This window comes from Nicotiana tomentosiformis, chromosome 2 (genome assembly GCF_000390325.3).
Source record: "Nicotiana tomentosiformis chromosome 2, ASM39032v3, whole genome shotgun sequence".
NCBI classification, from domain to species: Eukaryota; Viridiplantae; Streptophyta; class Magnoliopsida; order Solanales; family Solanaceae; genus Nicotiana; species Nicotiana tomentosiformis.
The window spans coordinates 166,753,746-166,766,863 of NC_090813.1; the positions used below are offsets into that span (position 1 = coordinate 166,753,746).

The 13,118-nt window shown below is 35.1% G+C and overlaps 1 protein-coding gene across 2 annotated transcripts; it reads left to right on the plus strand.

Annotated features, from left to right (window-relative positions):
* Window positions 1–695: 695 nt before the first annotated feature.
* On the plus strand, window positions 696–10,240 carry LOC104102364 (protein MALE DISCOVERER 2-like). 2 transcript variants are annotated; one of them, XM_033657724.2, is made up of 14 exons: window positions 696–1,652; window positions 1,881–2,347; window positions 2,465–2,597; window positions 2,812–2,883; window positions 4,683–4,826; window positions 4,954–5,094; window positions 6,623–6,718; window positions 6,800–6,864; window positions 6,947–7,423; window positions 8,559–8,749; window positions 8,888–9,020; window positions 9,117–9,271; window positions 9,441–9,629; window positions 9,799–10,240. In XM_033657724.2, the coding sequence occupies exons 2-14, from the start codon at window positions 2,233–2,235 to the stop codon at window positions 10,057–10,059; spliced, it is 2,172 nt and encodes a 723-aa protein (XP_033513615.1). In that variant the 5' UTR covers window positions 696–1,652; window positions 1,881–2,232; the 3' UTR covers window positions 10,060–10,240. The 2 variants fall into 2 exon arrangements, with proteins under 2 accessions (XP_033513615.1, XP_009608359.1); XM_009610064.4 differs by having other exon boundaries at window positions 708–1,652; window positions 6,950–7,423.
* Window positions 10,241–13,118: the final 2,878 nt, after the last annotated feature.

The window sequence follows — 13,118 nt, forward strand, 5'->3', positions numbered from 1 at the left end:
AGGTTGGGGATTAGGGTAGAAGATAGGTAGTTGAGAGTTTCTCCTTTTTTTACGAGGAGTATTAGTAGCACGCATGTACTTTCTTCTTCTCAGATTTGTATTACGTCATGTTGCTTGGTTCGTTTCAGTTATCGTATTTCCATGTTATTACTATTTGGTACGTACTACTTATTCTTTTCTCCCTCCCTTTCTTCTCCCTCTCTTTCTTTCTTTTTCTTCTTCTTTTTTCTCCTCCTCCTCCTCCTCCTCCCTATCTTTCTGAGCCGAGGGTCTATTGAAAACAACCTCCTACCTTCACTAGGTAGGGGTAAAGTCTGCGTACATACTACCCTCGTCAGACTCCACTTGTGAGAATATACTGAGTATGTTGTTGTTGGTGGTGCTTAGCATATGCATTCATGTAGAATGAATAGAATAATGAGGTTGCCTTGTGCATGGTAGTGACATAATGGATCCCAGACGCGCGTATCCCTTCTTAGATGGACATGTCAAAATCAACGTTATAGATTATTCAGATGGCCAGAATAAATGAGTGTAACGACAATATGACTCAAGAAAACGACAACCTAGCATCTCCACTATAAAAGCTAGCACTTAGTTCATCAGTAAAGACAATCTATAATCTCTAGAATCACTATCATCATTTGAAATACTATTATTTTTACCTTAAGCAATTTTACAAGCTCTTTGTAATCTGACTCCAAACATTCAAGCTCCGAACGGCCATCAAATAATATATCTTTCTGTTCTTTCTTTACAATTCATCGTTTTATTCTATATTTTATCACAACGGTTTAGCTTCTTTTTTTTTGATTGAATCTGTTGCTTTTAGGCCTCAATTATAAATTTAGTTGCTTCATCTTTTCCGAATTTTAGATTAAACATTGCCACGGATGGCAGTCTAGGTATTTCGCCAATTAACAATTATTGTTGCCTAATGGCAACTTACAAGCAGGCACGCACGTTGGCAAGCAAAGGACAAATAGTAATTGCAGGACCCAGTCAACGTCCATAAAACCGCGTCCAAGTATTTCGGAGTGTGGGGTTCCTCATCTCCACTCTTTCTTTCCGGGTCGACTGTTAGCTTATTCGGTTGGACCCGATTTACTGGGTCCCACTTCCTAAGTGGAAAAAGTATCAGTTTTTCTGTTGACAAAAAAAAAAAAAAAAATATTTTAAGGCATACAGAAAAAAAAAGATATTGTAAAATAAAATAAGTCCGCCCATGGAAAATATCCCAGAAAAAAGTGGGAAAATTGAGGAAAAAAGAAGAGAGCTTGTTGCCAGGGCCAGGGGGTGGTAGCTGTGGTGTTTAACAGAAAACCTTTTCGAGAGAGAAAGAGTTTCTTTTCCTTCCTCAACCCTCTTTCAGAAAGATGGTCGAAGAGATAATTTTTTTCTGAGATCATCCTGAAAAGGGCAGTCAAGAAAAAAATAATCTTGGGATTTTAATTCATCAATCCAAGTATTTCCTCATTTTTTCCTCTTTTGCTGACTTTTGGAGCCCTTAGATAATCTTTCTTTTTATCATAAACCACCTGCATTTTCTGGTGCAATTCTTCTAGTTTTGAAGATTTTTGAATTCTATTCAGCTTCTGAAACAAAAGCAGCAACAAAGATTTCATTGACTGCCCTTTTGTCCCTACTTTCTGGTATATTTATTTGGCATATCTTTACATTTCACACCTTTTCTTTTTGTTTCCTTTTTATTTTTTGGATTTTTGATTGCTTGTGAATATTGTTATTCTCTGATCATCTTTTGACCTTAGAGTCTTTTATGTTTTGGCTTGTAAATTACTCTTACTTTTTGTGCAATTTGACTCCTTTTCAAGAATTAATAAAATTGCTAATTTTCGTTACTTCTGTCTTTGTATTTTCAGCTAAAGTTGATTCTTGGAAGTTTATCGACCCCGGTTTGTGCAGTTTTTGGTGAAAACGGAAGTGTCATAACCTAAATTTAGAAACACAGAAGATGAGAGACCCTGATATGGTCATTTGTGTGAAGCAGGCTGATATTTTTATTTTTTCATTTCAAGCTATATAGTTTGTAGTATATAGTTGTGTACATAAGCAAATAGCTGATTTTCTTTTCCTTGTACTTGTATAATTGTCCGAGTGATCTTCATCGCTCGGAGAGTCATTGCGTATAAGAAAACTGGCGATTTTGTGTGGCATTTTGTATAGAGTCCTGGCTGGTGGCAGATATTATTACTGCCTCAACCACTGCTACACATGGTTCTGCTTGCAATGGGTGGTAGATGGAATGCTTGTGGATTTAAGTTATCATATCTGACACTTCTGATTATTCTTTACGATGTTCACGGAAGTAGCTCGCTCAATTCTGAAGGTAATTCTATGCTTGGACAGTGTTACTGGTTTAGCATTTCTGTGTTGGCTATTTCTAGTTCCTTTTGTCCATTTGATTGCTCTTCTTCGCTGACTATTGTTGATTTGAAAAACAAAGGACTGGCGTTGTTGGGATTCCGATCAAAAGTAGATTCTGATCCATATGGAGTTCTTGCAAACTGGAATCCTGATCACTGTGACCCATGCTTGTGGTCTGGTGTACAGTGTCTGGCAGGCAAAGTGCAAATTCTGTAAGTCCCTTGTTACATAAAATCAAGTCTATTAATGTGGATTTGATTTGATAAAATTAACTTACTCTATAAGTTTAATGTTCTGTTGCTAACAGGTCTGTCGATTTTTTTTTTTTTTTTAAATATTACAAACAATATGCAAAAGTTGAACTCATTTGGTTTGACTTTCGTGATATCTCATTTTGTTAAATTTTTGTTTTTCCTCTCTGTTTAGGGATCTCCATGGACATTCTTTGGAAGGCACATTGGCACCAGAGCTTGGAAATCTCACTCACTTAAGATCAATGTAAGCTTTTAGCTATAAAAAAATGCTTTTTCTTTTCCAGCTCATAAATGTTAAATGCTTATTTAGACACAAGCATCTTGAAAAGGTGGTTAATGTTGATAGACTTTTATTTACTTATGCCATACTTGTATATGATAGCGGCTTCTATAAAGGGATAGGTATGCTGTCCCTAGTTTCATGGTTCAAGTTTAATTGTTTTCTTGAAAACAGTACATATTTTCTTACATTGTTGAAATAATCCTTTACCATGTTGGCTGTCAGTGGCTCATCATTTTAGTTAACATAGTTTCCGTTTTGTGTTTATATTATAAGTTTGCTGAACTGGTGAGATCAATGTAACACATTTGACAGCTGCACCCATGACCTTCCAGTGCTGATGTCAATGGTGGTGCCAAAATCCACCCTGCCATTTTGGGCAGCTACAACTTCTATTTTGTAATCCTTCCTCTGGACGGTTGTCTGGTGCAATGAGTCTGAGCACAAAATTATGAGGTTTGTAATGGTTCTATGAAGTCACCAAAGAATGTCGTGAAGATTCTTAAGTGTCGGAGGGTTCATAGTTGTAAGATTGGAAGATATCCCTCCATTGGATCCGGAGTTGATTTTTAAGAAGAGAATCAGCATTGTCTCAGAACAAAACGCTATCCTGAGATCATTTTATCCTTGAAAGTCTATATCAGTGTCCTTAATCCTTACCATTTAAACTTGTGCTAAATTGAAAAAGCAGCTCCACTATGAATGTAAAGTCATACTTATAATTCTCCAAGTGCATCTTAAACAGTAGCTGTTTTATTGATTTATAGCATCTTATGACTCACTTTTATTCTCTACACTTAAGCAGCAATAAAGCTAATTTCTCCACTTTTAGTTCCATAGACATATTTTCCTTCAGTTTAACAGGACAAACTGAGCGGAGGTAATCTTTACTATACGGCAATGGAGCTATATGCAAGTTCCTGGTCCCCTAATTTTCTCCTGTGCTGTCACCTTTGCATACTAAATCTTTCTACCTTCAACATAATACCTTACCTAGTGAATCTTTTGAATCAAAAGCAACATAAGGGTAGAAAGCCTTTGGTGGATACTTGGCTACAGATAACTCGAGATAGATTCACTTACCGGTGAAGAAAAAAAGGGAATATTTTGGAGTGACTGAAAGTACTATTGTAGTTTTTTTGAAGCTAATAGTGTTAGTATGGAGAACTGCTTACAGAGTTTTTTACTGGCCCTGAGCACAGCCATTTCATCACCTTATACAACTTTTATCGGCCCAGATCGGAATCCAACATATGCTTAGTATCACCACTAGATAATTTCAAATGATTTGTGTGGTATCGGTATTGTCAAAATCATAGATACATAGTTAAGTCACTAAGCACTTCATCCACACTCTTTGACACAATTTAAGTAAACTAGTAAGAATAATATGGATAATATAAGAAAATATATGAATAGGCTATCCGAGTAGAATTAATTGCATTTTGACTTGCAAAATTTAATAGTTGATTGAGAAGATGTTCCATTTAGAACAAAATAATTTGAATATAAGGTGATATTGCATCATCTTGGTCTGAATATTTTGAGATGGAAGCATATCATATGGGATAATGGTTGGTAATTGGAGGGACAAAAAGTAAGTAGATTGAGTAAATTGGGTGGAAGGGACAAAGGGAGGATTAGTTTGCATGTCTAGTAATCATAGTTTTCATCATCTTGCATACTATATTTTCCTATATGCTGTGCATGACTTCCTTTTGAATCTTAACAAATTTTCTTTTTGCTCTTTGATTATGCCACAGTGTCCTGTCAGAAAACCATTTTTTTGGTGTTATTCCAAAAGAATTTGGACGACTTAGAAGGCTGGAAGTGCTTGATTTGAGGGATAATAATTTGGGTGGGAGAATTCCAGCAGAAATAGGAGACCTGCAATCGCTAAGAAGCTTGTGAGTCATAATTTGTTTTTGTGCATGTAAAGAAACATGCTGCCTATATAAGTTTATGTATGTGATTATGCATGCGGCAGAACCATTAGAAAAATGCTCTTGAACTGTGTCTAACACATTTTCCCAGGTTGATTCACAACAATAACTTTGAAGGAAGCATGCCTTTGGAAATTGGGAAACTTCATTTGCTCTCTGTGTTGCAATTTGATGAAACAGTCATCTCTGCTGCCGCTGGAACAGGCTGTATAAACAGAAAATTTGGGCACTGGTAAGATTCTTTTGGTTACTTTGGAACTTTTCATTCATGTTATAGCGCTTACTACATTATGAAACCAAATATCAACAAGCAGAGATATCTGAAATGTATGAGCCATTTTAGGCTGAATTGATACTGTCAGAGTGTGCTCATACCTCCTGCAATAAACTTTGCTGGGCGGGAGTTGGGGTTGGGGTGAAGAAAAGTTGATAGTGTTGAGTACGAATGACACCGAGGGAAATAGTGGGTTTTGGCAATGAAAATAAAGCCTGGGAGCTGGGTGATCTCACAGATTTGGTGATACAAGGATTTCATTCTGCAACAACTTGTGCTGTGGTTTATGGCAATGTAAATAAAGCCTGGTAGCTCAGTGATTTCACATATGTGGTGATACAAGAATTTCGTGATACAATGACTTGTGCTTCTATGGTGGAAGATGTCGGATTTCTGTTAGCAGCAAATGGCATTTTTTCAGATGCAATTGATAGTGTTAATTATGAGTGACGCCAAGGGACATTGTGGTTAGACATAGACCCTGGGAGCTGAGTCCTTACTCGTTTCACAGATGTGGTGCTGCTAGGATTTAGTTTTGCAATAACTTGTACTGCTATGTCTGAAGCTGTCAGATCTGTTTAAGCTGCAGCAAACCGCAATTCTTCAGACTTATGAAGAAATGTGGCTTCAATCGTACAGGGAGACTGGTTAAGTCAAGCAACAATAAGGCTTAAAGAATTGCAGCGGTTGCCAAGCGCAATGAAATGGAGCATTCCTTAACTTCATGACCTGTGTTTCGTGGTGAATCCTGATTCCTCAGCATTCTGTGCTTGCAATATATTCATTGTCTAATTTGACATTCAATAGTAATACATGGACCTTACATCAAGTTATAAGAAAAGGTTTGTAAACAGCAGGGAGGTGATTTGCCGGTAATTGCACCCATCTAAGGGCTAGGGTTGAGGATGAGGATGCAATAAATTGCATTTTTGTTAAGTAACTGGAGATTCTTGCTCTCAGTGCTTTGGATTTATCCTGCCATCAAGAGAGTACCATAAGCATGAAATTATCATAGTGGCTCTAATTCATTTGAAATTATTTAACAAGATACTCTCTCATCAGTTATCTCAGTTTTAGCTTTATCTATTTCATAGAATACTGACAACCAAAACTAATACTCCCTCCGTTTCAATTTAGGTGAGGTAGTTTGACTTGGCACCGAGTTTAAGGAAAAAAAAGACTTTTGAAACTTGTGGTCTTAAAAGCTTAAGAGGTAAAAGCTTTGTGGGGTCATGACATTTGTGTGGTTATAAAAGCTTCTCATTAAGGGTAAAATGAAGAGTTTAAAGTTGAATTATTTTCAATTGTAGAAATGTGTCATTCTTTTTGGAACGTACTAATTAGGAAAATGTGTCATCTAAATTGAAACAGAGGGAGTAGCATTATTTAAATTGTCAGATTTTTTGATCTACTAGTACTCGACTTCTCAATCAGATCTTTTCAGTTGCATGCTTCTCTCTGATAATTTGATAGCTGTTTCTGGCAGCATCTGGCATGGCAGTCTGAGGCCATTAAAGACTGTAAACTCCTTTGTCAGACCAATTAAGGGGACACTTATACGTTACCTCGGTTATCTAACACTGTAAGTAACTAGATAGTTTTTAATCGCCATTTGTTTCTACTCAAGTTTTATCACTCTAGAAGCATCTTTGTTTTAATGAAGGTTCTCCAGAGAACTTGGAAGGGGCTCATTGGATGATCAGACAGAGTACTCTGGCGACCTGCCAAGTGAGTGAAAAAGTTTACTACACATCTTTAGCAGGAATTTCAGAGAGAGTGCACAAAAGATTGTTTTCACTCTTCTTTTTAGCAGGTTCATCTAGGCCTCATATCATCCATACTGTAAAGAACCAAGCGAATGTTGCACGCCGTAAGTTAGTTGAACAATCCAGCAACCTTGCTGCTCTTCCTGCCAATGGTGGGAAACCTATGGGTCCTGTTGCGCCAGTGCCAAGCAGCAGAAGTAGTGGGTCATTTCGTGCTGTGCCAAGTACCCAAGGAACACCTCCATTACCCTTACCCTCCTCACGTCAGCAGCCTGAGTCTCAATACAAACCAATTCCAAAGGGACAGTCAAATAGTGCTGTTAAACAGCCAGCTAATAGACAAGTTCTGCCTGGCAGAAAATCTGGAAATACATGGAAGTATATAGTTGGGGTTTCTATTGGAGTTTTTCTGCTCGTTGCTGCTGCATTCGTGTTCTTAGTTTGGAGAAGCAGAGCTGCAAGAACAATAGGCCCTTGGAAGACTGGCTTGAGTGGACAGCTGCAAAAAGCATTTGTTACAGGTACTTCAATTAAACTTTGTGACAATAATTACTGTTAGTATTCTGTCCACATCCTGATATTCCGTGACAATTACCATTCGTTGACGCAGTCCTGACACTGGATGCCTATTACTTGTTTAATTTAAATATGGGATGTACTGGAGTTTACCCTTTTTGAAGAACTGGAGGACTGATATATTAGCCTAGTGTTTGGTATATATACCTTTTTCCCTATTTTTTTTGCTATGAGAAGGGCTTAGAATAAGGAACAAATTCCTTTATTTTCCAGAAGAAGCATTTGCCTAGAGGGATAATCTGACAAGTAAATTAAAGTTTTTATTGGCCCTGAATTTTAGAAAAGATAATGCTGGAGATTTTCTCCACTTTTGCTTCTTCTGAAAAGTGATTGTCTTTCTTTATTCATTTTCTTTGTCAAGTACAACTAGGGGTGGCAAATGGGCTGTTTGGCCTGTATTTGGATGGGCTGACTCATTAAATAGGTCATTGCCCAACCCTGCCCAAAGTTCACTTGGGTTAAGATGGGCTGAGTCAGGATGGGCTAAACAATGGGTTGTAACCAACCCGCCCAAATTGACCCAAATATTTTCAATATTCTCAACTTTTAAACAAGCATATATAAATATTATCTTATGTTTTTGAATAAATGTCAATTCATGCCAAATGATTTCTTTCCTCAATTTGGAGATGGAGAAGGTTGAAAAAGAGTTTTGGAAAATATTTTTCCTTCTCTTGATACGGAAAATATTTTTCTCCAATTGAAGAAAAACGAATTCATAAAGAAAATATCTTTCAAACATTTAAACCAACCAAATATAGGAAAATTAGAAAATATTTTCCAGAACATGGGTCAAGGTAGAACTCTAAGATTGAGCATTTCCATGGGGCATCATCATGGGTTCATTTGGACCGATGATTTTTGATGGGTTAACTTGGGCTACCCCAAAACAGCCCATTTTGAAAATCGTTCTAGCCCAAACCCATTAAAACTTGGGCGGGTTGAGCGGGGTCAAATGGGTTTGGGTTAGTTTTGCCACCCCTAAGTACAACTCTAGCAAACATTCTTCTCTTCAGTCACAGCCATAAGAAGGCGTAATCCTGATATTGACTATCGTACTCTGTGTGAAAACAATTACAGGGGTCCCAAAGCTGAACAGGTTTGAGCTTGAAACAGCATGTGAGGATTTTAGCAATATTATTAGCAGTCATGATGCATATATAATCTACAAGGGAACTCTATCGAGTGGAGTAGAGATTGCTGTTGCCTCGACTACTCTAACTTCTCTGAAAGATTGGTCTGAAAGTTCAGAAATGGCCTTCAGGAAGAAGGTTTGTTGTTTCCGTTTATATCAAAATATAAATTATCTCTGCATATATCTCGCAGTCTGACACTTCCTATAGTGACATCCTTATTGTCTTTTCAGCTGTAAAACTTATATGATGTTTTCTCTTTGTGCTACTGAATAGATTGATACACTTTCAAGAGTGAACCACAAAAATTTTGTTAATCTTATTGGGTACTGTGAGGAGGATGAACCTTTCACTAGGATGATGGTCTTTGAGTATGCTCCAAATGGAACTCTTTCTGAGCATCTGCATGGTAAAAATCTTAGCTGTCCAAAGTTCAGTTTTAATTATTCATGATAATGGTTGATTTAGTTCAGAGTGATGCGAACTACAAGTTTCATTGTTTCAGTTAAAGAAGCCGATCCTCTTGACTGGCCTGCAAGGATGAGAGCTATAATGGGAACAGCATATGGTCTTCAGTACATGCATGATTTGAATCCTCCAGTGCCCCATTCCAACTTGAACTCAAATGCCATATTTTTGACTGACGATTATGCTGCTAAGGTCTGCGCGATCTTCATGAATATATATATATATATATAGTTTAAGTAATTTCCCTAATGTGTACATGTCCAGACGATTGTCACCAGAAAACTTTTTCTACCATATTCAACTGAGAGACCTTTTTCTTTTATATTTCATATTGATGTAATGAATTTTTATCTTTTGACAGATCACTGAGATTGGTTTCTGGTCAGAACTAATAGCCAAGTCAAAGTTCTCAAGTGATGATTTAGAAAATTCTGAGCTGCCACCACTTGCTGATCGTGAAACAAATATTTATAGTTTTGGGATTCTGTTACTAGAAGTAATTTCTGGAAAGTCACCTTATTCAGAAGAAAAAGAATCTCTTCTGAACTGGGTAAATCTCCATCTAATTCTCTTTCATATGCTTCCCTTATTTTCTTATTCTTGATCGTTATGAATTATGATGTGTTCCCTGGTGCACACTTTCTTGGTTGGAATTATGTGAAGTTTTTTTCTTTAAGACTTGTACCCACTGCAAGAATGACAACAGTTGTTTTGTTTAGGCGGCGCAATACCTTAAAGATAAGATGAATGTGAGCTCCTTGGTTGATCCAACACTGAAGTCCTTCAAGAATAATGAGCTTATGGTTATCTGTGAGGTAATAGAAGAATGCCTTCAAAAAAATACAATGAGGAGACCAACTATAAGCGAAGCAATTGCAAAATTAAGGGAAACAATTGATATATCGCCTGATGCTGCAGTTCCAAGGCTTTCTCCCCTCTGGTGGGCTGAACTCGAGCTCTTATCTTCTGAGGCAGCTTAGTCTCACTTGTTTGTTTACTTTGTAAGTTGAGAGTTGCTCTACTACTACATATGAATACACAAAATATAACTGGTTTTTCGTAAGACTCAAACCCTAATATGCCTCATATTTTTCTGTTTCCCCCCATTCCTCTGTATTCTGAAGAATTTTATTGGTTCATTCTTTCATTATTTTTCGTGCAGTTGTGCGTTCCCTTGGTTGGATATTCTATAGAGTTTTATGCCTTTCGTGATCAATAATCGGTTTGTACGAGCAATTTGAACAGGGTTTTCTGTGTTGTTTAAAATTTCATCTTCATTTTTCGAAGCAAAGAGATCTTATCTATTATCTCTTGATTTCCATGTCTTTTTCAAAGTTGCATCTCTCACTATATATATATATATATATATATATATATATATATATATATATATATATATATATGATTCTCTGGTTTAGTAATGTGCTTTTGGTTGTTTTAAAACTTGAAAATTGAATTATGTTTCTTTAGGCTTTTTACTTGCACAATCAGGGTTTCAAGAGGTGTTGATACTCTTAAACTGTGATTACGAGTATTTGTACGGTTGACGACCAATTTTGGCCCTCTGTTTTCTCAATTAATTTATTATGCTTCTCAGTTGATAATAATTTAAATAATTATATGCAATATATTTTTTCATGAATATTTAAAAAATTTAACAAAGTATATTTAAACTATTTTTAAATAATTATTTAAAATACTTATTGCATTTCTTATAGCTATAATTATGAATAATTTACTTATTGTCATGTTAGTAAAATGGATTTTGATAATTGTAGTCATATCACCATTATATCACAATTAATTAATTATTTGGCTATTGTTTCATATAATTATATATTTTAGATTATTAATTCTTTTAGAATTATAAAGTCTGTCCGTAGATACATACGCATATAGTAGATTATAAATTACAAAATAACATAACATAATTTATCATAATTATTAAAATTAGAAAAGTGGATTCAATTAATTATGATTCAAGAGGGGTTAAATTCGAAATTGGACCATTGTTGCAAAGATCAATTTTTTTCAAAAGGGCCAAATGTTAGATACAAATTTCAGCCAAAATAAAGGGGTTTTGGCATGGTATAACAACATACCCATATAATTGGCAGAAAATAACCTTAGTTATAGATATTGGCATCAAATAGCCAATAAATATATATCACAATAATAATATGCATATCACAACTTTTTTTTTTCTTCTTTGTCTATATCAACATGTATATTAAAATTTTATTTTCATTCTTTGTATATAAATAATATTATTCTTTCTATATCGATAATATAAAATTATATATATAGTTATTGCTGCCTTTATATCAATGTATATCACAATAAAAAAAATTATATTATTTGTATATCACAGTGTATAGTACATCAGACATGTATATACCAAAATAGATATCATAAGTTTATTTTTCTTCTTTGTGTATATCAAAAATTAATTTTCTTTCTATACCAAAATATTATTTACTACCGCAATTATATTTATTATTTTTATATTTTAGAACTTGCTTAAACATGATATATAAAAAAAATTCCTTTTTTGATCAATAATTAATAATTATATTATTTGTATATCACAGCGTATAACATAATAATAATGTGTATATCAAAAGAATTTATTAAAAGTTTATTTTCCTTCTTTATATAACACATTTCAGATTGAAAACTCAAGTTCAAGACGACTCCACATGTGTATCCCCTATTGTAACCCGTGTATATCTCTATGTACATCAGTGATATCTCATGTATATTATGTGTGTCTGTGTATATCCATGAAAATATGTGTTATATATACGATATACAATGTGATATACATGGGCGTCCATAAAATAAATTATGTTGTATACACGATATACAAAGTGATATGCACAGACGTCCTTAAAAACTTGTGTGTGATATACACTGATGTACACGATATACAACGTGATATACACATGTCGCAGTTGGATTTTTAGGTCTGATTTTTTACCTGAAACCAGTCTAAATCACTTCTAATCTTACTCAAATTTTATATATAGCCTTGTTTAGGTATTTTCAACCAATTTCAATCACACCCACCCATTCAATCCAAACAAAAAAAAAAGTAAGAGAGAAGAAAAACGAAGTTGAAATATATTTTTTCTCTCTTAGTTTTTGCTAATCTAGCTCAAATTTTGTATATAGCCTCATTTACGTATTTTCAACTAATTTCAATCACACCCACACATTAAATCCAACCAAAAAAAAGAAGAGATAAGAAAAATAAAGTTGAAATATATTTTTTCTCTCTTAGTTTTTGCTTCTGATTTTCTCTGATGTGAGATCAACCTTACCTTTTCATCCCACTGATTTTTTTTTGCATAATTTGCAAGAAATTTTGCTAAACTATGAGAGAAAAGAGAAGAGATAGAAGAAGAAATACAGGAGAGAAAAAGAGTGGGAAGCCAAAATAAGCGTATAGTTATTTTTTAGAGAGAATATAAAAGAGAGTAATTTTTTAAAATTTGGCTATATAATGCCAATTATTTGGGGCTATCTTTGCCAAACCTAATATAAGACTAAAGAATTGCCAATTCCTGTTATGTGTTGTTATAGGATGCCAATTTTTCCAAAATAAACCAAAATATCGGCCCAATACCACCCTTGTCCCTGTCCAAATCAGATAGTCCATCCCACTTGGCAATCCTCACTCCCCTCTCTCTACCAATAGATGCCCGCCACATCATCTACCTCTCTTCTCACAGAACAAACACACCCGCCACATTAGCCTCTCACAAGAGAAACACAATTAACCTGAACTGTCGATCTCGACATCCGACAATCAAGATTTATCCACATATTTTTCTTTAAATTATTTCTTTTCTCCTCATTTAATCCCCGTTGTTGGATCACTGGGACCCAACAGATCTCGATTATTCTCATATTTGTTGTTTTATATGATTTCCGAGAAAAATCATATCCGTCAATCTAAGAAGATCTAATGGCTCTTATCCGTCCAAACCAAACCCTCTTTTTTACCCTAGAGACAGACCCTAACTCTTATTTGCAT